General features: G+C 41.9%; 1 protein-coding gene across 1 annotated transcript in view; it reads left to right on the top strand.

Moving 5' to 3' along the window:
- The first annotated feature begins 324 nt into the window (after window positions 1-324).
- SORCS3 (sortilin related VPS10 domain containing receptor 3) overlaps window positions 325-27804 on the top strand; it is a 182642-nt gene continuing 155162 nt past the window's right edge. The window contains exons 1-2 of the mRNA XM_057379343.1: window positions 325-330; window positions 7290-7357. Of these exons, the coding sequence (XP_057235326.1) occupies window positions 325-330; window positions 7290-7357 (74 nt within the window). The remainder of the gene's footprint in view (window positions 331-7289; window positions 7358-27804) is intronic.

Genomic DNA, 27804 nt, shown 5'->3' with positions numbered 1-27804 from the left:
CTSTGACTTCTCATGCTGCTCACAAGCTGCTGATGGTGTTGGTGTGTCCATCCTCCCTTCCAGTGTTCATTCCTAATCACCACACCATTTCCAGACACTCTCTGCTAATGCTGTGTGACTGATAATTGCTTTTATATTAAACATACACATACACAAGTGTGTGCAGTCTCCTGCAGCCTCTGGGACAAAATCCAGCTCCTCTTTAAGGACTGATACCCYTGCTGTAGGCATCTCATTTATTTCTTTATTAAGGAGGTTTCGCACAATTGCAGTTATGGTTGGAATTTGTGTGGGGGCGTGTGTGTGTGTGCACTAAAGGTAAGCATGCAGGTATGCAGGAGTTGTATTTGCTGAAACTGAGGCAGGATTTACCAATCTTTTTTTTTTTTTTATTTTCTTGGAAAGGATGTTGTGTGAGAGATACTGCCTAATTTTTAATGCATGGTGGAGATGAAAAGAGCCTTGTAGCTGATTTGCAGCCACTCTGCAGCTAGTGGCTATGAATACCGTTCCTTTGGTTGGTAATTGGAATGTCTGCCCTGGGAGGAGGAAAAACAGAATTCTTTTCCCACATTGTTGTAAAACATTATAGYCTGATTCCTCTTCTGAGTCCTGGGGTCATTCCTCATTGCTTTGCTGGTGTTGATGTTCAGCTGCATTCACTGCCACGGCAAGGATTTCTATGTGCAAAACATCTCWCAACATATCCTAAATTACAGTCCCTGCACCAAAATGCCTGAAACCAAAAACATGAGAGACCCTGTCAGATTCAATTAAAAATCCTTTCTCAATTTGTGAGAGCTCAGAAAGGTAAATCCATGACTCTGGAAGAGGTGTCGCWCTCAGTGTTGATGCCGATGGCTGCTGTTTCTCTGTCAGAGAAATAGCCCTTGGATTGCCAAAGCAGAGAACCAGCACACAAAATTCCTGTCCTGCTTTTGCTGGTAAAGGAACATGAAGACAGAGTTGGGTTTTCCAGATCTGGTTCTTTCTTCAAGGCACTGTAGTGTTTTTAGTTCTGGGGTTTTGTTTGCACCCTCTGATTCTCCTGTGCAGGTCCTGCAAATGGGAATTTCAAACTGCTGCTTACATCTGCAAGGTGCTTTTATGAAGATAATGTGATCTGTCTCCAGCCATGCAAGAAAAATCTTTGGAAAGACTTCTGCTCTGGCTCCAGCCTATTGTTGTGCCTGATTGATTTTGAAAGGGAGGAGGACAGGGGACAGAAGGAGCCTGCTGTGGCAGTTTTCATAGTGGAAAGTGATAAGCAACACAGGCAAAGGAGGATTAAAGGCGAATTTCCTCCTTTTAGTTACTGGTTCTTGTTTTGAGGACAAATTTGACAGTCTCAGCTGTTTGGAGATCACAAGTTCACTGGAACATGTTTAGTTTCTGTRTGTGATCTTGGGACTTGTCTCTTCCAATTTCAGAGGGACTCTTTAGCCTGCATTGCCTGAAGCCACCCACAGATCATTTTTATCTCTCTGGAGATTAAAAAAAAAAAAAAAAAGGAAAAAGGAAAAAAGTAAGGAAAAGTCCTTTGCTGCAGGATAAGCCTGCAAAGCTTTAGTCTTGCACCAGTGTTGCTCTGATTTCCAAGGGGCAGAATTTGGCCTGTATTTGTTGTTAGTACCTCGGCTGTTTTCTTCTTGGGTCTTAGGATGTGCTGTTTATTAACTCCTGTTATCTGGAGATAAGTTTTCTTTAGCTATGCTCAGCAGGCTGGGGGGGAAAAGGGTAGATTGGTATTTAAGGTGTATGTGTTCCTTTTTAGCTAATCATTCCCTTACTCTGGGTGAACTCAGTTTGGTGTTTTATCTTCCAGATGATTGTAGAGGTCAACCCACTCCASACTCAAGCACAAATGTATACTGAACATGTAAATGGCCATTTCCCCATATTTTGGGTGTTAGTGTGGGGAAAATTAAACTGGTATTAGTGACTTTGAATGCCGAGATTGCATGAAAGAGTGCCTTAGCAAATTCATGATCATGAATGATCATGTCCATGTGCTTGTCAATCAGTCCATCTTCAGTAAATAATCTTGTGGCTTGAAAAACACCCGCCATCACCGCAAAAAAGAAACCCAAAGACAAACAAATGAAACCCAAAAAATCCCAAAGAAGAAAACACTAGGGATCTACACAGAGAAGTGCTGCTGGTTTTTAAGTCTCAGAGCATTTTCACCTAGTTTGTCTTCAGCTGTGAGCATTTTCCTGACACTGGTTCCCAGCATCCTGTGATTGCTCATATTTGAAATTTGCTTCTTGGGTGCTGTTGCTCTCACATGGATTGGGCAATGGCAGATGGAGATTGCAGACAAGCTTCCTGTGGCTGTCTTGGAGGGGAGAAAATGTCGCAAGCATCATGGAAATGTCTGTGGGCAGGAGATAAAGACTCCAGGATGCCAGAGCAACGAGTGGAGAGCTCTCATTTGTCACATGTAAATTTGCCTACCCTCCTCCTGCCATGCTCTGTGCTGCCTGGTGCTCATCCCTCTACTCATTATTAATTACACTTGGCAAATATGTGCACAGGGCTGCTGATGAGTTKTGTTAATCTCTGTGCTGATACAGCAGGGTCACTTAGAGAAGAGATGAGTCTCCTGACGTGAATCAGAGCTGGCCTTTCGGGGCTCTGTCTGAAATGATCACCTGCCTTCTCTGGCTGCTGTGCACTTCCCTCTTGTGTCTCTAAGTGTCCTCTTACATAGGAGCATGACAGTCTTTGCTGTGGTGCTTTTTACTTTGAAGTTCAATGCCAACCTGCCGAAGGACCTGCAGTGCCATTGCACTCTAATTTGTGAGAAACAGGGATTACGTATTCCACTGTGGGGTATGGGCAAAGCACTTTGCCAATTTAGAATTGGCAAGATCTGGAGGTGGGTTTAATGAACTAAAGTAATTTTCTTTCGTAGTAAAATTTTATTGGCATGGAAGATTGTTATGCCACCAAATACTCTGAAGAGCTTCTCAGTAGTTTTGTGATTTGTGGACTTGGAGATTCCCATTAATTGCCTGAACGATAAGGATCCCTTCAGTCTTCTTGAGATGGAATGAAATGTTTCTGCTTGTATTTCTTCTGTTTTCAGGCCAGCCAAGCTGTGTCAAGACTCAAGGCTGCTGAATTGGACAGTTTTGGACACTTACTGGCCTTATTTTAGAGAAGTGGTCTATCATATTAAATCTGGATTTAGTGGCTTAGTATGCTATAGAGTGCCAGAGGCTCTTAGTCTGTATTGAAGTATAGACCATTGAAGGGAARTGATTGACAGCTGATGGGATTTTTTTCATTATCCTTAAAGCAAGGTATTTCATAGACAGTGGGAAAAAACCCCAACCTATATGTACTATGGAGATGCATGTATGAAAAACAGAGCACATAAGAAAATTCTTGTAGGACTGGAACATCACTTCTTTCAATAGAAAATATATATTTTTTTCTGATTATCTTTTCTCCATTCCCATTTCTGTCCACAAAACCAAAACAGTTTGTTAAATTATTCAGGTCATTAAGTTTTGTGTAAGCTCAGCTTGAAATTGCATTTTCCAGAGGGATTGTATTGCCTTAAGGGAGCTGTAATTCACCCTCCCTATTTCCACACTCTGTCCTGCAGACTCTTTGCCTTTTTGTCATTCTCAACCAGCTGAGCTGCTCGGTGTCCCAAGGGACAGCAGCCCCTGGGGTGTCCTGGAAGCACAGAGTAGTGTGTGGAGCCTGGCCTGCAGGAGATGAAGAAATTTCATCTCTAAGCCATATTCCCTGAAGTGAGCTGTATGGTCCCAGAGAAAAATGCAGTTTAACATTTAGCTGACTTGGAAWTAATTTTGGAAAGATTGGTTTGATGAATAGAAACAGTTTAATTTGGCACTAAAAGGGTGCTTTCTTTATTTTGATTAAATAGTGCCTAAGTGTAAGTTTTTGCTGTTTCCAAATTGCTTGGAACTTTAGTAATTTGTATTTCTTTTCCCCAGAGCAAAATATTTTAATTTAGGTTGCAGAGTGGGCATTTTCTATGGGGTGGCATTTCCAGACTTCTCTCAGTTCAGGGGAAGAAAACACTTTTGTTTTGAAATAGTGCCTTAAATGTAAAAATCTCCAACTTCCAATGGAATTTGATTTTAAAATGAAAATCATCAAGATTTTYATGCAAAATTACTCTGGCATGGAAAAACCCCAGGATTATTTGGTAATGTTGACAAAAACAAGCTAAGCTTCTTCAACTACAAAACAGAAAGTGGAATCAAATGTCTCTGCCTGAGTCAATGAAGGWTTTTCCCTTTTTCATTTTTTTTTCTCCTGTCAGAATTCAGTTTTGGAAAATATGTCAAATTTTCTTTATGTTTTTTTCCCTTCTTTTTCAACTGAAGTATTCAAACAACAGGATGTCTTAGAAAATTTGGTACTTTCCCACATCTGCCCCTGCTTCTTGTTTTTATTCCTGTGATGGTTCCTGAACAGTTGTGTTTGCTCTGTGGTCTCACAAGGCAACGTGTGGGGGGAAAGTGCTTTTGCAGCTTTTCTTGGGAAGGTTGTGTGTTCAGGCTCTCAGGTCGTCTCTGGTTTTCAGCTTCCCAAACCATTGCAAGAGTTGTTTTTATTGAATATGAGGTGTTTTGCCTCAAAAGCAGAGCAGGAGTGGAAGCTGCCTGGTTTGTGGTGTGGGAATGCTGCCTGGGCTGGGCTCACGTGGTGAGTAATTTTAGGGTCAGGTTTCTGTAGGTGTTACCACTGCCTCAGGCAACTCCTRCTATTTCCTGGGACCTTTTGTGAGATCCTGCTTGTGCTTTCCATGCATCACCAGAAAGCAGGGATGGATGTTAGTCAGTMATCCTGGGCAAAAATCCAGAAAAGTCACATTAAACAACATGCATTTACTATGAATTTCTACCCAGGAGCTGAGTAGCATTCAACCCACTTCTGTAAAGCTGTTRTTATCCTGGGATTTGCAGGATTGTAACAGATAAATGACATCTTCAAAAATATAGGGCATGGGAGATCTGGGGAGAGACACACAAAACTGGGAGAGTATGGATGCTGCCTTTAGTTGTAATTGCAATTTAGGGTGGAAATAAGGAGGAATCTGTTGAAATTTGACCAAAACATGGAGGTTTTATTTACTATATTTAGGAATAGATCCAGGATTCACTGAACTCACTATCTTCAATGTGAGTAGACTCTGAAACCTGAAAACCATCTTTGTGAAGCCTCACCACAGTAGTGAGCAGTACAAAGGATGTAATTTCAGTCAGGGCAGGGTTTTTTCTGTAGTGCATGGCTTCATAGAGACTCTTGAGAGGAGKCCTGAGTGCCTGTGGGAATATAAGGAACATCCTAAAAATGTTATTTTGTAGGGTTTTAGCTGTGGAAAATCTGTCCTGCTGAGTGTCAGCGGCTGAGGCACACAAACTGTACAAACCTTGGTTGCTGCAGCTTGCAGCTCTTTCCCCTTTGTATGGGAAGGTGTGTGCAGGGTTTAGGCTGTGATAAAAAGGATATCAGCCTTATTTCCCCATAGCTTAGCATTGGTTTAGGCTGACRTGGACTTGCATATGCTGACTCAAATCTGCCTGGCAGGTTTCTTTTCACACCCTGCTGGAAGCAGCTTGGCTATTATCTTCCTCCTAAAGGTCTCTGCGTGGGGAAATAAAGGGGGAAAATGCAATAGGGGATGGTGAAAGTGGATCCAGTAGAGGGAGGAATGCTCAGAGCATCTATTCTAAAGTCATTAAGTTGGGCACTGACTGCACAGTCACGTACCAAGGTCCCTCACAATTYGAACAGGTTTTTTCCTGGTATTATGCTGACAGTAAACCAGTGCTGCAGCAGCTGTGGTATTGATTAATCCTTTGGCATTTTTTTCTGCAGAGCTTTAAACTCTGCACCCATCAGCCTTTCAGCTGGGAAAGCCCAAGGARAGGTGTGGCTCAGGGAGGAGGAAGAGAGGCCTGGCTTTTCTATGTACAAATATCCTTGTTGCATAGGAAAACATTAATAAAATTAGCCATTTGAGCCACTTCTCTCACTTGGACCCACCTTTTAGGCAAGCTGTAAAGTAGCTGTTAACAAACCCCACCCAAGGGATGGGGCTCGTTGCCCTGGACACTCATACCAGAGCAGATGTGAGGGAAACTGGTCTGTGCTTGAATCCTGCAAAAAGGAAATGATAGTGAAATGTTACAGTGATGCAAAACAAAAATGTGGAGATGCTCTGGAGCTCTTCCTTGAGGCTGGTCCTGTAGAATCCAAGGGAGTGAACTGCATGACATTAGTTATGCTAAAWAGGCAAGGAGCAGATGCTCAAATGTTCTTACCTTGCACTGAGAAACCTCTATTCTTCCTGCACAAGTTCCTATCCCAGGTGAGCCTGGGAGCTTGCACAGAAGCTCCCAAGTTACCAGCATGTATAACTGCCTTTCTAGAGAGCAGGGCATTGGGCAATGTAGCTTGTATCAAGGAGGATTACATTTACCTGTGAAATCTGAGGTCAGAGCTCCAGGTATATCAGAGAGAAATAATGTTCCTCTGTGATCCCTCATGTGCTGCATAACTCCCCTCTCCCCCAACCTCCGTTTTGCAGGCCATGACTCAGGAGTGTTCCCTCCACAAAGTCAGGGAGCCCTGGAGTCTCTGACTATCCTTGAGCACTAAAGATACAGGTGAAGTTTTGTCTTGCTTGGTGCATAATCAGAATGTCACACTCTGTGTCCCTCTTACACTGCAGAAAGGTGATGRCATGCAGGAATTCCCATGGAGCTCTGGGGTCAGTGACAGCAGAGAARACAAAGCTGATTCGAGGCAAAATGAACTGTTTTGCTGGATGGGGATCTGCATAAACAAACTTGCCAGTTCTTTCCATGGAGACTCAATAATTAGTGATGGCATGTTGAGAGACAAAAGAAGTTGACTGTAATTTTAGACTGAGCTATTGAATTAACAAGGGTGCATTTGATTCCCTCCCTGACTTTGAATAATCGCAGTTGTGGAGAGGTCAGCTCACAAAGTCTGATTAATTCCTGGTGGCATGTTTTATTTCAAATGCAAAACATTTTGGGATTAAAATGAGTGTTGCTGGTTATACAATGCACTAAGCTAATGATTTCCCATTTTATTTTTTAAACCTACTTTATCCTATAATACTGTAACTTTAATGGATAAATGCTAATCTTTCCTTTGCGTGGTTTCGGATGCCTTGTGTATTGTTACAAAATCTAACCACGACTTTTTTTTCTCCTTTTTTCCCTTTCTCTCTTCCTCCCTCCCTCCCTCCCTCCCGTTCCCCTCTCCAGGTGATTCTGATTCTGACAAAGCTCTACGACTTCAACTTGGGGAGTGTTACRGAGAGTTCTCTGTGGAGGTACGTGGCTTGTGGAAATCACAGTGGCTGGCATGGAGGGGTTGCCCTGTGTTTTTGTAAAACTGGGGGCTGAGCTGGGGTGTGGGCATGGGGGAGTATCTGAGCTCATCAGAGGAAGAGCTGGGAGAGAATCTGAGACAACTGGAGGTGCTTTTCGGAAAAGGGATACATGACATATTCCTTTAATGCAGTGGGGTCTGTAAACAAAAGTGTTTCATGACATAATGGTGCTTCCCTGGYATGCAGAGGAGCTTGGTTGCCTTCTCACCTTTGAGTGTCCTTAGACAATTGCTTCCTTCCTCTCTCTGCTGTGAGGCTGGCAATGAGAACAAGTTCTATAGATGGGTAGACACTTGCTAGAACTGTGTCTGAGAGCATATAAAAACAGTACATGATATAATCTTAGTTGATCTTAACCTTGTTCCTCACCCCTGTGAGCGGAGATGGTCACCTTGGTGGTGACTGTTGGGCTGTGAGGAGAGCAGCTGCTGAAGGACCAGAGATGCCACAGTGGCATGCTGGCATCTTCTCCACTGTGGAGGTACTCGGATGGTGTCTTGTAGCTGCCCTGATTCTAGTCTGGCATGGGAGATGGGCTGTCCTGGTYTGGGGAAACATGCTTCTGGCCAGAGTGTGTGTTTGGAAGTATGTGTCTGCATTTGAAAGGAGAAATAACTTCAAATCCCCTCAGCCCCCAAACTCACCCCATAGCCAGGTCAGTTCCTTGATGTTTGAAATGGCTAAATTATTTCATCCTGCCTGTGCTGAAAGCCTTTAACAGAATTGTTATCAGGTGTCTATTACCCTAGGGACATAAATTTGAAAGAAAAAAAAAAAGGCAGCCAGGAGCTGGCGAGACCTAGTGCCTCATTGTAGATTTACCTGATGTGTTACAGCTGTTGTGAAACCTGCTCAAATTGTAGAAATGCCAGTGCATTGTAGCCATTGCTTGGGTGTGAGCCCTGCCTGGCAGATGGTCTGTTGTACTTCTTTCTTCACAGGTAACTTAAAAGCCCCTGTTGGGAGCAGGCTTTGGCCATTTGCTGCAGGTTTATTCCTGTATGTGTATTTAAGGGTTAATTATTCAGTAGAGCTCTTGAAACTTCTCAATTTGAACAGTACTTAAGGAGCCTAATTGCACTGCACCATGGTAATCTGCAAAAGTATAAATAACCATGCAGCTAATAAGAGAGAACAGTCATTTCCACTTACCCCGGTCCTATTCAAGGTATTAATGCCTTAAAAAACTTTTGCCTCTTTACGTAGCAAGTACAAAGTACTGTGATTGTACTTTAAAGGTAATTGCCAAACGAGGTGCTCTGCATAAATAATGGTGCAAACAGGCAAACCTTGCCTTAATCCTGAGCTTGCAGCATCACCTGAGCTCTGCAAAAAGGTAATAGCAGCAACCCATTTGGAGGTTTAAGAAAGTGATGGAAATGTGATTTGTTATCAATACAACTGAGAGCATCCGGTGCTTGGTCAGCTGGGACCTGTTTTGTGTTTCAGTGCTGCTTGTGTTTCAGTGTGTTCTGGAACATTTCTGCATCTTGTCTCCTGTGAAATAGGGGCTGATGGGGGGCCTGGAGACTCAGAGAGGTTGAGAAGTTAGAAATTCCCAGGTTCTTTTCGTAGGTCTGTGGGGAAAGCTCAGGGTGAGAGCAAGTAGGTACAGCTCCTGGGTTCTAAGCCTTGTGTTCCACTTGGAAAACTTAGAAATAAGCCATGTTGTACTTGACAGGAGTGTGTGGAATCTCACAGAGCAGATACGGATTTCTCTGCAAAGGACATTATAGAAATGCAAATAGATTCTAAGTGTAAGAAATAAGCCAGAGAAATACTCCTTTTCTCAGGATTTCCTGTTCTATTTGCACATTCAGGCCCCTAAATCTTTGCATTATTTAAACTGGTGTTTTTCAATATTTTCTTTTCATTTTTGAGAACCCTGAAAATTTTAARAAGAGGATTTGTCTTTGCAGAGTGAACATAAGCCTCCTGGCAATGGGTTTGCTTTCCTTAGTTGTTTTTTGTAGACTCTTTGAGCCCCCAGATGTGTCACAAACTGAATGCGGCCTCAAGTAATTATCAGAAGATCTGTACGTTTCCAGTGGGTTTGTTTTTATTTTTTCTCCCTGTTTTCTGGAAATACAGCTAATCYTTTCTGCTAGCCAGGAGCCCTGCCCAACTGAGCTGTGGGGCTGTGTGATATCTATCCTGACCACTTGGCAAATGCAGTTGCTTCCACGGGAGAGGAGCGCGGCTTTTGTGGCAGAGAGCGATGAATCACGAGGCAGAGGATGCTGAGATAGAGCAGAGTGCAATGCAATCTCCAAATACCATCTTGCCTCCCCCTGCCTTGTGCATCAAAATCTCCTTCTCAGTTCCCCCTAGGTTATAGCATGAGAGGCTTCTTTTAATGGAAAACTGAATTGCCATAGAAAAGGATTTTTGAATCCCTGCATCTAARTACAAAACCAAGTGAATCAATAAGAAAACATCCTGAATGTAATTAAAAAAGGGAGTGAGAGCAACAGAGGAAGAGAGGAGAATTAGAATTTGCACTATTGGAAATTGCTCCTATATCAGGCTGATATGAGCTTAGGCAGGGGCAATGCTAGTCAGCATTTGAATTCAGGAACACAGACATTGCTCTTATATCCAAATTCATGCTTCTGGGCTTCAAACAATCACAGAAAAGGTCTCTATTGCTACTGAAGCAGCCAGCCTTGAAGCAGCCAGCTTCAAGGAAAAAACACACACCCACACACACCCTCTTCCTTGTGAATGCCACATCTCTTCTTCATCACAGGAGATACCTGTCAGTTGTAGTTTAGATTTTTGTTTTTCCCCACTGAGTTGAGTGGAGGTGATAATTTTCCTCCTATGAAAGGAAGCTACTTTATTGCCACTTTACTATACTTGTGATGGTGTGAGTCGTTTATGAATTTGTGGAGAGAGCTCTTTTTCCTAGGTCAACAAATATAACTGTAAAAATTATTTAAGCTTTGAGGCATGCAAACCCTTCATCAGTTCTCATTGCCTAGCAAATTATCTAACTGTAGTTAAGAAGCCAGCCTGCTTTAAATAAAAAATGGATTGAGATGGATATATGCTTTCTGTAGAGTTTTTTCTCCCCACCARCACCTCTTCTCCATCAACAAAATGAAAACAATTTTCCCTCTTAATCTGTAAACTAATATGGTTTTGATTTGAAGTGCTGTTGGAGCACCTGTAGTTGCCAAAACTCTCTGTACTCCAGGACCTCTGCATCTGATTTCATTGTCCATGAGGAACTGTAAGCACACAGGGGTGATCTGTCAAGAAATATGAACTCTCTCTAAAGTGTAGGTGCCAGGCTGCTTCATAGGGATTGTTTAAGCTGTACAATATTGAGAYAGGGTCGTGTGAACACGAAATTCTGGATAAGTGTTTAAAGTTGATATTGCAGTATTTAAAATGTTTTCAACCAGTGCATATTGACCAGTTTCTTTCTGCTAATGTGAYTGGAATTAAAGTTTTTTCATTGTTGCCTTTCTTAGTACTGAGGAATGTATTCCTTTATTTTGTTTATGTGGATTGCAGTAGCTAAGAAGACAGCTTCCCTCTCAAGGGAGGTCTCAATCTCAGGTGAAGACAGAGAGACAACAAGGTGATCCAGAAGACAGGAGAAGCACAAGTGAGCAAGGTGCTATTTATGATCAGTGCCACAGCCATGACTGCAGCACATCAGCTAATTGGGGAGTGGGGAGCAGTTTAGATTTTATTCCACAGTGCAAGCACTTGCCTGTGTCAGCTCTGAGTCCCTGCTACCATTTTACACACCTCAGATGGGTCCCCTGGARTTCCTCTCCTCTGGCTGTGGTCCCAGCTAAATTATCTGATTGTACATAATGCTGGCCCATGCATTAACCCAAAATCGTGACTAACTCTTTCTGTTTAAGAGGCTAAAATGCTGATGAAGGAMTTTTTATATATCTATTCCTTCTTGTTTTCTTGTTTATTACCCAAGATATTATGTTTCTATGGCAGTAGTTAAAAATCCCCAAGCACTTTTTTACTCTTGTGGCTGCTGTGCCTAAAGAGGTTGGTCTGTTGTCTCAATCCCTTTGTTGAGTTAGAAAAAAAACCCTTTCAGCTTTTTAATAGAGACAGCTGTGATATGCCACAGCTGCAACAGTACTTTGGAGCAGAGAGGAGTAAAACCCCTCAGCTTGGTTGGAAGCTGCCTTCTGTCGTGCATTACTGTTTCATTCAGTTCTGTTTGAATTACCAAAGAGCTTTATGTTGTTTCCTCCTTTGGATTTGCCTCTTAAACCTCCCACAGTCCCCAGAGACCCTCAGCATGCGTCACTTAACTCTAGCATTTGTTGCCTTTGCAAAAATTGCACAACTCACRCTGATTTCTGTGCCCTGGGTTTGTGTGTGGCACATGGAGCCTTCAGGTAGGGCTGCTCCAGGTGGGACAGGGTGAATGTGGTGGGAAGTGCCCTTTGGGAGCTGGGGCTGGGTCTGCTGGCTCCAAACACAGCAACCACTAAGACTGGGGAGCAAGATATCAGAGATCATGAGATTCAAAAAACTGACTAAAATTTCCTTATCATCCTCTGTGAAACAAGCTAAACCTGAAACAGGTCATGGCACAGCCAGAGCTTTCTTAGGAGTGTTTCTGTCCCAGTGCCAGTACATTATTTAGGCTGTGTTGTTGTGAATGGCAAATTCTGGTTTGTGCCTCAACCTCTTGCTTAGTACTGGTTTGGCTCCACTGGGGTGTTGTAGTTTTCCTGGAGTTTGCTGTATTGAAATGCGGTCTCCATGACCAGCAGCTGACATCTCCTCTCAGTATTGTCAAATTTGATTACATTTATAATTTTCAACTTTTCTGCTGATGACATGCATCTTCAATATGTGCTATTTTCTGGCTGATTGTATTCAGGCGTAAAATTAATGGAGCTGATTTTCAAAGTAGTAATGCTTCCATTATTGCATCTTCTTTGGCACTTTTTAATAATGCTGCAAAGTGCAGAAATCCTGTGCTGATGAGGAGAAGGGTTTCTTGTATCTGCAGTCAGCCTTCAGGGCACGGAGGGAAGGAGCCAGCTGTATGTGCAAGCATCCTGATCTCTTTTGGATCTGAAAACCAGGGTAACCAAAAGTTTGGCATCTCTACTGTTGCTGTTTGTTAGAATGTATATGCAATATATAAATAGCCTAGCTTCTGATGGCTAGTTTTTGAGGCCATGGGAACCACCTCTGAAAATCTTTGTGGGTGAGAGCTGTTAGGTGCAGAATGTTTGCTGAAGAACCAAGGGAATGTGAAACCACAGTGGATGACCACAGTGCAAGATGAGAGTTGTGCCTCGAGGCTCCCAGCACAATCAGTGCACACTTTCAGCAACATCCCAGAATAATACAGTTCTTAATATCAGTACCCTTGATGATTAGTCATTTCCCTTAGTGAGTGGTCCAGTTTACCCTGGCTCAGTACAGCCTGGCTGTTGGTATAGATTCCATGGRTGCCATCTTGGCATAGGAGCCACACTGGAATTCTTCAGGAGATGCACCGTAGCTGCATGTTGTCCCATTCCTGAGCTAGCTGCTGCCAAATGAAGATGGTGGCCATTTGTTTARTAGTGCCATCTAAATAAATATTTTGTTGTGGATGTCAGGAAATGTACTAAAGAGATTGTTGAGATTTGCTTGAGCTGTATATGGCTGAATGGGAAGATTCATGGTAATTAAAAAATAAAAATAAAAAACATTCAAGGAGTTGAACAGAATGAACCATAGGTTTAGCCCTCCTCAAATGTGCTAGAGTCCCAGGTAGTGTCCAGAGCATACATTCTTTGCACTTCAAACCAGAAGGAGATGCTGTCATTGCAATAAAGGAATAGCGTGAGTTAAAACAGTTTTAAATGTCTGTTTTGGGAACCAATAATAAAAATTAACAGGCTTTTCTTAAATTCAGGGCTATGCTTTTAGAGTAAGGTAAAATCAGTAACGGCAATAAAGAGAAGACTTCRGTTTTTAATACTTTATTTCAGTCTTGAAGTATAAGACTAAGTTCTGTAGAGAAGTTTCATTGGTCTTCTTCCTGATGTTTGTCTAATCCTGTCACATTCCACAGGATTTTCCAGAAAGAGAATAGCAATGTTCACACCTTTGCTTTCTGATGGTTCCTTGCTTTAATCACATTAATGTTGCCRCGTAGATGGTGGAGACCAAGGGGGAAAATGCAAAATCATGTGAAAAGTCGTAGCCCAACAAATAATTCACAAGGCCTTTGTCTTTGTCTTGGGGCGGTGTGTGGATTGAAGTCCCACCTTTGCTTATTAAGATGTCTTAGTTCTCTTATTTCCTGAAGCTCATTTGTCTTCTGTGAACCAGCCTGYTGGCTGGTCCATTTGTTGTGTCTCTTAATTGCTTCATCAGTGACCTTTCTGTGGGGGTGGGGATGTCATCAGACAGGGGCCCTTTTGGATTTATTAATTTTTTGTTTGCCAAGAAAGCTGTGAGACTAATTGGCAAGACTTCCCAGAAGATACTAGTTTACAAATTTTAATGACACTTATGATTTATTAATGTGCTTCCCCCTGCATCTGCTCATCCTTATTCCTTGGTGGAATTCCTACTGAATTGGAGAGAATTAATAAAAAACAGAGCTGCAGATTGTAGTGGTGTTTTAGATAGCCTGCTAAATTAAAAAAAAAAAAAAAACAAACAAAAAAAAACAAAACAAAACCCAAAAAGCCCATGCTTTATTTATATCAGGGAACCTCTGAAGATAGAGGTAAATGTTGGCTTTTTCTGAGTTCTGCCCCAGAACCTCATTTTGGTGTTGTGTGGTGGGGGCACAGGTGTTCACATTTTTGTGTGYAGGTAACTCGTACCCAGCCTGTGCTGCACATCCCCACTCTGCCCCATTCACACAGCTYTTACAGCTTCAARGTGGGGCTGCTTTGCTGAAGTTGTTGGTGTTCAAAGGCATGGCTGGGGGAGGACTGGGCTGGGTGAGGAATGTGTCCATTGAATATGTCCAGAGAGGTCATGTGTTGATCTCGTAGATATTAGGATGCTCCTGTTGATAAGTAGACCTGAAAACTTTTGGATACGTCTTTTTCTCTGGCTGAATACAGGGCAGCAAGAGAAAAAGGCAGTTTATCAACTTCTTAACTTTTTGAGGGAACTTTTGTCCTGAGAAAAAGGACAAAAAAGTGGAACTCCAAACAAAATGTGGAGAGGAAAAAATGTGCTGTGTGTTGTTTAAATTTTCCATGATTCAGGTGAGAGCCCCAGCCATCCCTCTTGAATTATTTATATTCTACAAAAGAGCTGCAACAGGAGAGACTGAGAAACTCTCCAGGGAGAGACTCACTCTAATCTTATGTGTGGAAGATCCAAGTTCAAGCCCTTGCTCTGAATAAGTATAAAGGGAAGTGCTTTTTTATTCCTCAAGTAATTACATTGTGTAACTCATCGCTACAGGATGTTGTGAGGCAGAAATAATAAAAGTGTAAATGAATTTCAAAAGGGAATTCAGTGGATTAATGGAGGATATTTCTGCTGGTAGCTGAACAACGTGTGATAGTGTGGCAGTAGCCTATGGCTTACATTAATTATTTTATAACATTGAAGGAAYAGATAATTCTACAGCTTTTGGATCAGAGTTGCAGAAACATCTTTTTTTGTTATCTGTTTGTCAGCAATGAGCTACTCATGCTTTAAGTATTCTAATAGAATAGCTGGGATTGTGCTGGMGACGTGATATTCCACATATTTTAGTTTTGGAGATCTCTAAGTCAAGAGAACTGCATGAGAGACTGTGGGAAGAAATCATSCTGTCTTTTGTCTCTTTCGTATACATTCCGCAGAATATTCTGTGGCAGATTAACAGGTAATACAAATATTTGCTGGGTCGGCTGTGGCCGTTTTATGCAAACAAGGGATTTGAGTCTTCTGCATCACAGGTGGGCTCTCCATCAGTTGGTGTCTGTCTTGGATGCTACCATATTTTGTAAGTTCATTGGCCTAGAGGTGCTGTTTGAAATTGTAGTTTATTTTAGTTTGGAAAAAAAAAAAAAAGCCCTGCAAAAAATCCCCAAACCAAAACAAATCAGTATTTGGCGTAATTTAATTTTTGAGCYGGTCCTTCTAGGCACTCCACTGGGTCAATGGAAGCTCAAACCTGTTCAGATCTCTAGTCATTCCATTCTTAAAAACTATAGGAAAAAATGGGAAATTTAGGGAATTTAATGCCAAAAAATAATTCTGGTGTAGATTTATAASTGTGAGGTGTGAAGTAAAGAAACTTGTGGAAAAAAATAAAGGAATCTGGAAGGAATCTGGAAGAATATGTTCTTCACTGTGTTGTCAGCTAATATATGCTGTATTTATTATAGTTTTTCTGTCCTTGTTGGTGAATTTCTTTGATTACGGTTCCTCAAGAAAGGAGCCATCCTATCTCATCAGCGAGGAAGTTTGAGCTCTGGTCATGTTCCCAGGCATTCYGTTCTGGGTCTTTGGTAGAGAAGGTCGGAGGAAGCTTTGCCAAGAGCAAATGTGCTTTTGAAGCCTCCCCATCCCTATGAAGTTTTCTTGTCAGGGCTGGCAGGTAAAGTGTGTTTGKAGTGCTTTGCCTACTTGTTCAGAAGCAGCAAGGCAGTGCTCAGGAGGGAGTTTGTGCCCAAGGAGCTGCTGTTGCACATCCTGGGGGTGTTGTGACTGTTGCATCAGCACAGCCACACCTGTATTACATGACCCGGGTACTGCATCTCTCCTTTTATCGTTTGGAGCAGCAATTTCATTGCTCTGGTTAAAGAGCTGCTCCTTTTGTTGAGCTATCTAATCTTACATTCTGATGAGATTTGGATGTCGACTGCAAAACTTTTTGCAGGAAGCCACACTTGAAGATGAATTTGTTTTGACCTTACTAATGTCTTTTTCTGATCACTCTTTGCTGTGCAGAGGAGTTTCGTTGGCACAGATTAGTAGCGGATGCATTCAGTGGGAATCTGTGCCAGTAGTAATGAAAACCACACATTAAATTCACTTATAAATATGCAAATAGAGAAGTGAAAAATAAAACTTTCTTAATAAATTACATAAGAACTTCCGTACTAGATCTCATCTACTAGGATTGGGAAAACATGAAAAGAGGTGCCCAGAAAAGTGTGATAAAAATCTTACCAAATTATGTGGTATGGACAGGGTCTTGCTCAAGCAACTGGGTGGAACATCTCTCTTATGAGGAGAGGCTGAGGGAGCTCTTTAGCCTGGAGAAGGGAAKGCTGGGGTGGGACTGGTGGATCGCATCAATGTATGCAACTTCCTCAAAGCAGGGGCAAAGAAGATGGAGCCATGCTCTTTCAAGTGTCTGCCCAGTGACAGGAAAAGAGACAATGCAGGAGCACAAATTGAAACTCAGGATGTTCCCTCTGAATCTGACGGAAAACATTTTTTACTGTGCAAGTGACTGAACACTGCCTGAGGCTGTCTGAGGAGGTTGTGGTGTGTCCATCCTTGGACATATTTGGAAGCCATATGGACTAATCCAGGGCAAATRTCTTTTAGGTGGCTCTGCTTGACAAGGATGTTGGATCAGATCAGCTCCAAAGATTCCTTCCAACTTCAGTAATTCTTCCGTTCCAAGAAGAATAAAGAAGCATTGGGCAAAGGTTCAGAGCAAGTTGAAGAATTGGTTCTTAGGACAATAGATGAGTTCCTAGAATCARACCCAAAATCTGTCAAGGATTATAGTACATGCAAAGACTTGTTSTGTGTCTCAGAAAGTTCCCTGGCCTCTGATCAGTCAGACAGAGATTGCCATGTACCCTSCAGGCAGTCAGACCTGGATAAGGAATCACCAGGTTTTTGCACAGAACATTTTCTGTGTTGGTGCCTCATACTTGCTGCAGGATGCAGTGCCCCTATCCACACGAAAACTAGGCTTTGCGTTGCCTTACAAGATTTGTTTCCCTTTGACTGAGCTGTTCTTTTCCTTTCTCTTCCCATCTCCTTCCTCCCTTGACTTTTCTGTTCTTTCCAATTAGGCTTCAGACCAAGCCATAAATCCTGGATGCTTTGTACAGTGGCTTGTAGAATTTAGTACTTTAACATGGGTTGTGTCTGTTTATATTGATGTTTTATTATGTTGTGGTGTTTTTGTAGGCTTTTTTCTTCTTCCCAAATGCACTGCCATTTTATAATGGCGATAAATAATCTGAAGGATGGAGAAAAGCTGTTAAAAAATGTGCAAGAAATCCTTCCACCTTTCTTTTAGTCTGGTCTGTCTCTCTCATTATGTCCATGGTATATTCATTAGGCTTCTAATGAATTTAAAAGTGCCTGTATGAAGTGGTCATTTGTCCAAATAATATTTAYAAAGGGCTGCATTCCCCCAGCCTGGAAGGCAGCCTTTGATTTGTTTACTTACCACATGTGCTTCWTCTGCAAGATTTGTCAGCCAGTTATTTCAGAGTATATGCCTGACCAAGTGAAAATGAAAGCTTCTGTGAACTACTAGATCGTGGGAAGCTAGTGCATTTCTGCATGTAGGATTTCTGCCTCTGAATAGAAACTGTAAGATGTTAGTGATGCCTTTCTTGGAACCAGATTGCTAGGCCTTGTTTCTGGGTCTTTGAAAGACATTTACGTTAGAAAACTGACTCCATTAATATTAGTAGTCCCTTATTTGCCGTTATCCCTGAATTTGCTGTCCAGATGCCTGAGTCTAGCAGCAGGTTATCTGCAAGAGCTGGGCATTCAGCATCCTGCAGGTTTAGTCAGGCGTGTAAATGTGGTGGTGTGTTGGAAACGKTGAGGGATACTACCCCCTGATAAAWCCAAGAATATCCTTTAGCATCTGTAACATGCTATTTTCTGAATCCTGTAATCTGGCTCAGGTATCTGTGAGGAAAGTGATAATAGGAGGCTGATAACAGGAATACAGCTGTTACTGCCGTGCCTTTTCCAAAGTCGTTTGCCCGGGGTTGAGGGATGCACCCTGAAATGACGTGAGTTCTGGTGCATTTAAAATGTARCAATCTCCAGCTGTCTGTAGCCAGTACCAGGAGTGCAGGGCATTCCTTTGTACAAAGTGTTGGAAGTTCCAAAGCTCCCCAGGGAAAAGAACACAGAAACAAAGAGGAACCCATCACTGTGACCTGGGTTCTGCCCTTGTGGAAGTCTGAGCTCACAAGRGGTAGTCAGCCCCATGGAAAGAGAAACGCACATCGGTCCTCTTGCATCTCTTTTTCTGAAATGTTAGAAATTGTAGAAGTCATTTGCTTTAAGAAGGAAGCCTGGTTGCTGATTTTTGGTCCTGGACGGGGTCAAGCAAGCAGCAGGTTCAGAGCAGAAGTCACGAACAGCTTGAAAAGGAGTAGTGCACACACAGGTAATATGTCCCAGGTCTTGGTTTGGAAACAGGATCATACAACATGCATCAGAACTAAGGAGTGTACGAGTTCCCTTGAGAACTCATAAAGTATCATCCCTCTGTGGATYTTGTGTAATTACTTCAGAGATCACAGAAAAGCTTGACCTTGAGGTGCCCCTGGCACAAGTCTCTGTAGAGGCACTGTGTGGGAGATCTTGTCCTTTGGGTTGCTTGCAGCTGTAAGTGAGGCTGAAGAAAGCTAAGGCAGTGGATAATCTGTTCAAAGGCAAAGTTTCAGATATAATTCTATATTGCCATGGAGTCGTTAAGCTACAGAGTAAGCAGTGGACCATGGTACATCATTCAGTGTGCCTCTAGCAAAGCAGAGAGTAAAYGTCCCCTGGAAGATTAAAATCCCATTGGTTCTATTATGTGTAACCAATAAAGGTAAAAGGGATGTCTATAAGGAATACAGAGTTACCACAGCACGTTTAGCTTTGTACCCCCAAGTGTGCATTTTCTATTTTGTACAAGGCATGGGGAACAAAGGAAGAAGAGCTTTGGGGTTTCTTTTCTGGAAGAGTATATGGTAAGGGGGAATTGTAGTGGATCATTTGCCTCTCTGAGGTTTGGAGAGTGGTTTGCATCAACGCTATCTAATCATAAGGGCGAGAAGCATTTTAGTTTCACCGCCTGAAAAGCTTTTATATGTTTCTTGTCCATGGCTTTTTAGCAGTGATGGACACAAGAACATGGCCCTATTACAGCATTGGGAGATTTATAAGCCCATATTTCCCTTTTGGAAGTGCTCCTTTTAMATAGTGACAGTGCACATGGYTTAYTTAGGGRTCAGATGAGGGCGAAGTTCAATAGKCTTTGGTCTAACTTAGTTTATTTAGCTAAATCTGATCCAAGCAGGGTGCATGATGTGGTTTGTCATGAAATGTCCTCTGTTGCATAACATATCAGAAGAATCAGAGTTGTGAGTGTGCAGACATGGGAATGGTGCTTTTCCTTGGTATGCAATAACAAACTTCTTGTTGTGTCTGCCTGGTTCCAGAGCAKCACCGGGCATGGCACTTTGCTATGCCCCTCTGGCAAATCTGGAATTGGTTTGGTACATTCACTACTAGAAAGTTTTYAAGGCATGCCTGGCAGTGGCATTGTTGAGGAGCTCAGGACTTGTGGAAAAGTGGGTTCTTGAATTTCCTAGCACAGATGTTCCAGTTGTCTATTGTTGAAGTCCCTGTGTCACTTGCAAAGAGTAAAGGCTTTTTGTTCCTAGAGCTCCTTTCCTGTATTTTATCTTAGCTTCATTGGTCACTATGCTCCTTCTCATCCTGTGTGACAAAAACCATTACAAATGCTGCAGTAGGCTGTGTTGCAAACTGTTATCTTCAAAAATGACATTCATAAAGGTTAATAATTGGAATGAGCTCTGGCAGTTACTAATTAGCACCATTACACAATCAGCTCACATTCTGGCAGCATTAGGCATACTTAATCAGTCAATTATCATTGATCTTGGAAAGTGGTGCTCTAAAGTTAGCATAAGGTGCCTTTGTGMGTGGAGAGAAGAAATTTGACACTGCCACAGTGGTCAGGGTGCTGGGAGCATGTGGCTTGAGGGACCAGTGTGGTGTACCTGATTGTGATGGATGGATTGGAATTTACAATCAGATAGGACCTATTTATGCCTGTTTGAAGGTGAATCTATACTATCACTGTCCATCTTTGCTATTTCAGACAGTAGGGGGTGTTCAGGGAGTGATCTGGCTTTGGGGGAAAATGGATTTAATGACTTCAGTGCATTTCAGTTAACATGTCATGACTTACAAGCTTTTCAAAAAACAGCTGGAGCATAAGGTATTATTTTCCTTGGTTTTATTTTTCTTCATGTGAATTATAGTTCTCAGGGTAAGGAAGTTGTAAACAAGATGGGGAGGCACCAAAGGACTTAAATTCTAACGGATTTCCCTTTAGAAGTATAACATAAAGTGACCTTAATCTTATGAATCTAAATGTTATGACTGCTCTGCGCTGTCAGACACTCTGAGGCGCAGAGCCTTTGCTGCTTGTGCTGGCTCAGAGTGCAGAGGGAGCAGGGCTGGTGCTGCACATAGTGGCCGTGTTTTTCCAGCCAATGTTTGGCTCTTCCCAACCTGAGTGTCTCAACATGCCTCTCTCCTAGAACCATCTGTTGTTTCTGCCTGCTCAGGAAGGTGTGCAGTGATGCGTGGCCCACGCAAGCAAGGATGGTGGCTACAGTCCAGTGTGTGAAGGAGATTTTCCAGATCTCTGTATGGAAAATGAATGTGTGGAGTGATMAGGGCTGACGTGCTGGTTTCTGCTSTTTCTTGCTTCCCTTTTCTMATTCTGTGTTTTGGCTGTTTAAGATACGGTCTGCAATGTGTACAAATTCACAAGGGATAGAATGGGCAAGTTGTCAACAACATGTTGGAATGTAAGGAGAGTCCAGGACACTGTGAAAGTAAAACAACTTGTGTAGGTGAAAGGACCAGGAAAAACATGAGTTGTACTTGACTCGCCTTTGGAGTTTGGCCCAGGGCCTCTGCCTGTTTAGCAGAAGGGAAAATGCATTGTTGTGATTATTTTGGAATACATTTGTAATCTAGCTCTCTCTCTTGCTGCTTATTCTCTGCGAGTTTTCATTGTAGGCAAATGATCCAGAAAAAATCTGGTTAGAATCTTACAGGCTGGATGTTTCCTCAAAACAATTTTGTGCAGCAGAAATCTGAGAATACACTTCAGGGCTGACTGAAGTCAGAACAACATTGATTTTTTTTTTTTTTTTCTCTACATCTGAAAATTCACCTTTGCTCTTGACAAAAATTTACAAGGGGTCTTCGGAGTGGGGACAAGGAGAAAACATGTCAGAAGTTCCAGGTTGTGCAAAAAGTTAGCCCAATGCAAAGGGTTTTGTTAAAAAGTACTTGATCATACATCTGATTTCAGAAGCAGTAGAAAGTGAGTGCAAGAACAAACAATCCAGACCCCAAAAATTTCCTTGCCTGCTATCTGAGACACAAATTCTTCTCAGAAGAAGAAGAAGATAGAAGAAGAAATACTTAAAAAACTGAGCGTGGCTATGGACTGTACAGTAATTATTTAATCTGGATAGAGGAAATATGTACAGGAACCTATTTTAGATTTAGGTCACTAATGTAGGATCCAATTTTGAAGGAGGTTTGACTAGATGACCTTTAAAGGTCACTTCCAACCCAAACTATTCCATGATTCTAAGGAACTCGGAGTGTTTCCAGGCACGTTTCCAGACTTTGGGTCAGGCCTTGTAAAAGTAATGAAGAGAAACATGTCTTCATATATCAGGTACTTAGCCTGAGAAACAACCCTGGGACAGCCAACCCTTGTGATCTTGCACCTCAGGAGCAGCTGGCAAGAGCTGCTGCTTGGGCTGGGCGTCACGGCAGAGCTCTGGCTCCTGAGTGCAGATCTGTGCTGCAGAGCTCAGGATTTCCCCTCAAAGCCTCCGAAAATGGATAGTCTGTTCAGGTACTTCTGGAGGTGATAGATGGTTTTTTAAGAACTGTGAAAGACTCAGGGCTCAGAACTGGTAAACAGCTCTGGCGTTCYGCTGTATGACAAATGACATCACCTAAGAAGTGTGCCTTGGTATGGCAACAAATACTATGGCAACATCTGTAAGTGGAGCTAATTTTAGAAAAGAGGTGCCAGGCTACAGTAGCTCAGTTAAGGAAAAACAGTTGGACACTTTGTTCTTACAGCAGTCCTGGAAGTATGCAAATATATACAGCATAATCGCTGCCTCCCCCGCCTGGCCTCCCAATACCTGTTCTCCAGTTCCTGAGTATTTTGCAGCAGTGCAGAGGCGGGTTTTAGGAAAATAGTCTTAAGCAGAGCTTGGATTTTTTTGGAAGGTGAGAAATGTCCGTTTTAAAAGACTTAAGGTAYATGTTAGAGAGCCTCCTGAGGCAGCTGTCTGCTTCTGGTTAGTCYTGCCTTTGGGAGGGAGGGTGAACTTTGGTGGCTTTTCCTTAGCCCCATCTCTGTGGTCCAGTGATAGGAGAGCCTCTCACCCATATCCCTTGGGAAAAGCAGCACAACAGGCTTTGTATTAGAAGCTGACGATGAAAGGAGCCAAGAGGTTCAATAATTTTTCCTTGAGAGCATTTAGCCCACTTTTAACCTATCAGCATCTTATGACCTTATCCTACTTTGTCTTGAAATGTCCCTGTTAGAATATGATGTGAATGGGTTAGCGAAGGCAGCATAGAAATTGGACAATATGGAATAAAAAGGGTTAACTTGACCCTTGGGCCGTGCTCTCTGCGGTGCATCTGCTCTGATTTTGATCCCATCAACCATCAAAGCATTGCAGTGCAGATGTGAASTTTGATAGGATGCTTGAGCCTGATGGCTTGAGAACATAAAAAATTCTTATCTCACCCCTGATTCCCACTCCCAGCTGATTACTGTGGAGATCAGAGGTGGAAAAAATCAGCTGGCTGCCATTGGAGCAATGCTGGAAACATGAGAGTGCTGTCAAAGCAGCTGTGTTGAAGTCAATAGCACTGGCTGAACAGCTGAACGGCTGGTGGAAGAGAGAAAGATGTGTTTGAAACGTGAAGGATCTTGAGCACCTCAGAATCTCACTTATTTTTCTAAAATAGGCATGAAGCTGTGGCAAAATGCTGTTGTGTTTGTAAAGCTAGGCAGTGGATGATTTTTAGATAGAAGACTAGGGAAAGTGGTGAATATGGGCAAGGACCCCTTGATAATGATTTTTTTTTTTTTTTAGCTTGTAGTGGTAGGGTAGGAGAAATCATAATAGAAAGAGAGTTTTATGACCTTGTTCACTGGAACAGACTGTTGTTTTGCTTTCCAAGAGTCACCCTGCTTCATGGAGCAAAATTACCAAGTGATTAGTTACTAGTATGCAGAGTGGATTTTATCATGGGAAGATAAATTTTAGAGAAGGAATCTTTTGACCCAAGAGTCTTCTTGGAAGCAGATACCTTCTGGAAATACTGAGTTACACTCCTGGTATAATACTAAATAAAATGAAAAAATTGTCTAGAAGCAACCATGGGGATAAACTGAAGTAATAACTGTGYCACTGGTGACTCATGGATGTGTAACTACTAAAAAATATTCCTAGGTGATAAAGGCAAAAGGAGCATTGTACTCAGACACTGTGAGATCATGCAGGAAAAGAAAAACAGTCACAAACACTAAGCAGAGATTAATTCCTCATCTAACATCTGCTTGATCAAGAGCACGATGGGACAACATTCTATCTTGATTGTAAAATTAGCAGTAATGAAGAATATACTTTATCCATTAGTACAATCTGCTGCAACAGTTGCCCTTCCTGTTTTTTTTTTTTTTTTAAAAAACCATCATAGTAGAACAAAATACCTTCTTACCCATACTTCTCTAACCTTAGTTTACCAGGCTTTGGCTCCTTGTGCTTTTGAGGAGTGAATGGAAAGGTCCTCTACTTCCCCAAGCAGGTACTCACATCCTGTTTAAACCCCAGMAGTTTTCTGTAATGGTTTCTCTACTCTTAATGACTCCTGCTTGCATGATGCTTCTCTTCACAAATGGCAACAAACCCATTGTCCTCAAATTTCTCATGCTCCAGTTYATAACGTGGGAAGAGAATTCTCAGRAAGGTGCTCTTTGTRGAAGTGCAGCTCTGCTTGTCCTCAGATTCATAGTTTTAAAGCACAGAGCAGAAGTAATGATAATAATCTAATTGTATAGCACAGTCCAGAGAATCTTACTCAATAATTTCTGCATTGAGTCCCCAGTGTAGTTTGAAGTATTGCCTCTTGGCTGGAAACATACTCAGTCTTTACTAATACTTATAGCCTTTCAGTTATGTGATCTGATTTGCATTGCTGCTGGAACTGCATTTCATTTTTGATGCTGCAGCAAATGGGCTCTGGGCTGAGTTGGCCAAATTCAGTGATGCTGAAAGACAGGCTRGTTTGCTACATATCTGAGAGCCTCAGCACCTGTGAAATTTGAAATTGCAGCCCTGATTTCTTGATGATGAAAACCAAGCCTTGGAGCTCTTTGTTCCTCACTCTCCCTTTCATGGCATTGTAATTATTTGCAAAAAGAGCTGAGGGCATAAAATTCAGGGGGGATGAAATAAAGCACTGGTTCATTCATGTGGATCACTTTCTTTTTTTCTTGAGATGCTTTTTTTTTTAACCTTTAAAAGATCCTTGAAAGCAGAGAATTTTTCTTCTTGAGACTGAGGATTGAGAARGTTTTTCTTCCTTTTCAACTCCACCAAAGGCTTTGTGGCTGATGAGTGTATCACTGGAGGGGTGCAGAAACTCAAATTCTCTTTGCATCTTGGATCTGGTTGGTGCCTGAGGGAAAGGAGGGTCTTTATGTGAGCTTGGTGCTGCTGTAAAATAGATTATTAAGATTGCATCTTGCAGGCAGCCCCAAGGCTGGACAGAGGGGACAAGGCTGCCCCACCAGCACAGTGCATCCCTTTGTTGGATCCTTTACTGCTGTGGTGTCTGYAGGCAGTGAAAATTGGGTCAGGTGCCCAGCTCCTTCTTGATTGTTTCCCCAGCAAAAGTTCCTCTTGGCTTGAAAGAAAAGGAAAAAAAATCACAATTCTATGGCTTTGTCCTCCTGGAATAGGAGGGGGTGAACAGCAGATTGATGTTGGAGGATTTTATTTGCTGTGCCTATRAGATTGGGGAGGGGTGCAGATAAAGCATGAAGCTCTTCTGCTGCAGGAACTGATACAATATTTTCTAAAGATATGGTCTTGGCTACTCTGACTGTTCTGGCACCAAAAAAATGGCTCCACATTTTGGAACAACTGGCTTGTGTTTCTTCAYGTTATTAGTTACCTGAAAATAGCTCTTTTCATTTTACATGTGTTTTAATTTATCTTCCTAGGCTAGGTTATTTTATTTTAGCCTTGTAACCGTAGTATTTACTTCTCTCATGTATTTTCAGATGCAATGGAAAGATGCACACTGCACAAAATAAAACAGAGTTTCTATTTGTACTAGGCTGCCAATCCCMCTGCATTAAGGAGAAAAAGCAGTCTTTGATTCCCTGCCATTAAATACTTGTAATGTTGTTTATAGGGTTTTAAAATTAAAACCTCRTCTGGTCATTTCAGCATTTGTCACCTTCTACCTTTCTGCCTCTCAATAGAGCATTTACAAGTRTTTCTATTGGCTTTTTCTGCCTAGCAACATTTGTTGCAAGTAGTTTAGGAAAAAAAAATGGTTTTCCTTCATAAATCCAAAGCTGCAGCAGGACTTAACAACCTTTAGTTATCTTTCCTCAGAGTTCTCTTTAGAAAGAAAGAGCTATCTGATGTGATAAAAATGAASACTTGGTGCTATGAAATCGCTGTTTACGTTCTGCAAACATGACTTTTTTTCCATCAGAGTCTGGTTTTATGAAGGAAATTGTGAGATGTCCCTCACTTGCATTCTGTGTGCTGAAATGGCACAGTGGTGCTGGGGTGTTTGTGGCKGATTGCTGTGGCTTGGAAGCAATTCTGGGATGGGTGTCTCTGGTACTGTGTGCTAAGGGAGGGCCCAAATGAGAGGCCACTTTGACAAATTACAGAGAACAGCCTCTCCCCTGCAAGCCTGTGCTCTCTTTTCTGCTGCACAGGTCTAACGTGACCAATTACGTTGTGTTGTGTTTAAGCAGTGGCMTTTCTGTCTCTCTGTTTGGCAGCCAGTTCCATGTCTTAAGTGCCAGAGCTGTCCCAAGCTGAATTTTCTATCTGACAAGACAGAGATGTTTCAATTCCTTAGTTCTTGTAGACATTGCGATGAAGTATCTCCAACGGGCACTACTGATGATTCTGCAAGCTACAGGATTTTAGTGACATTTGGCCTAATATTTCCTTTTTATAGTTTCAGTTTTTGCATCCATTTTGAAGWGGTAAATAGGATTACTTTTTTTCTGGCTGAATCCAACAGGAATTGGATCAAGCTTCTAGACCTTTCACATCCYGATGATTACTAATAGCTCCCTGTCCTTGCTTTGCCAAATTGCATACCTAATTATTTTAATCTCACCCACAAAGAGTATGGTTCACTGTGGAACACTTAATTATATTTACTCTATTAATTTTGTCCAAATACGCGTTATTCAGTTCACAATTAAAAACTGATTTTGAATTGAGAATAAATCTGCTGGATTCATTGGAGATCCTTAACACAGCATAGCTAATAAGATCTGASTCAGACTTATTTGTCTAAATATGGTTTTCCCAGTGCTATATATAGATGGATTTTAGGAGGAAAATATTTTAMGAGTTTCTTCCTTAAAAGCCATTGGTTATACAACAGTCAGGGTGATGGTATAGACTGATGAGACTCTTCAGGTGGGAGCAAAGTTCAGGAATGAAACAAGTTTCTGGATTTTTCACATTGGCAATATGGCGATGGTTGTGCTCATTCACTTGAGAATGTGTAAGTCATTGCATTCAGGCTATTGTGGAAATGGAAACTGTTGCATTATTAGTGTAAACATCATAGAAATCTTGAGGATAAAGCTTATCTGTACCTGCATCTTTTTCTGTAGAAAGTCAAATGTGGACTTACTGAAAGCATTTGTTGTAAAAAGCCCCCCAGAGCCTCACGTCTGCATCCAAACCCCAGGCTGGGTGCATGAAAGCCCTATTTTTCAGTAAATGTCTGCAAAGATTTAATGCTGTCACATTCCACTGACTGTCAGYTTTCAAAGGACAGCCTCTGCTGCTTTCACAGGTTGTCAGCAGTAAAAACTTTTTGCATTTTTGGTGTTCAGTATTTATTGCTCAAGTTGTTTGGTTGGTTGGGGGTTCACATGCAAGATCAGAGGGTTGTAGGGCAGGTGCTGCTGAGAAAATTAATCTCTCAGGGAGAAAGTAAAATGGGTTTTAAGAAGGAAGATGTTTCAGAAGATAGATGTGGGAAAATTTAGTATGTTTTGATTGAGGTCGTCAATGCAGCATACTTAAGCTGAAGATCAACTCTCATTAAATTTAATTGGACATCTGTATTAGGTAGGTGGCTTTGGAAAG

Source organism: Malurus melanocephalus, unplaced genomic scaffold (assembly GCF_030028575.1).
Source record: "Malurus melanocephalus ecotype Western Australia unplaced genomic scaffold, MMel_1.1 scaffold_12, whole genome shotgun sequence".
In the NCBI taxonomy this organism is placed as follows: Eukaryota; Metazoa; Chordata; class Aves; order Passeriformes; family Maluridae; genus Malurus; species Malurus melanocephalus.
The sequence above is the reverse complement of the archived record's forward strand: the minus strand, read 5'-3'. Positions and strand labels throughout refer to the sequence as shown.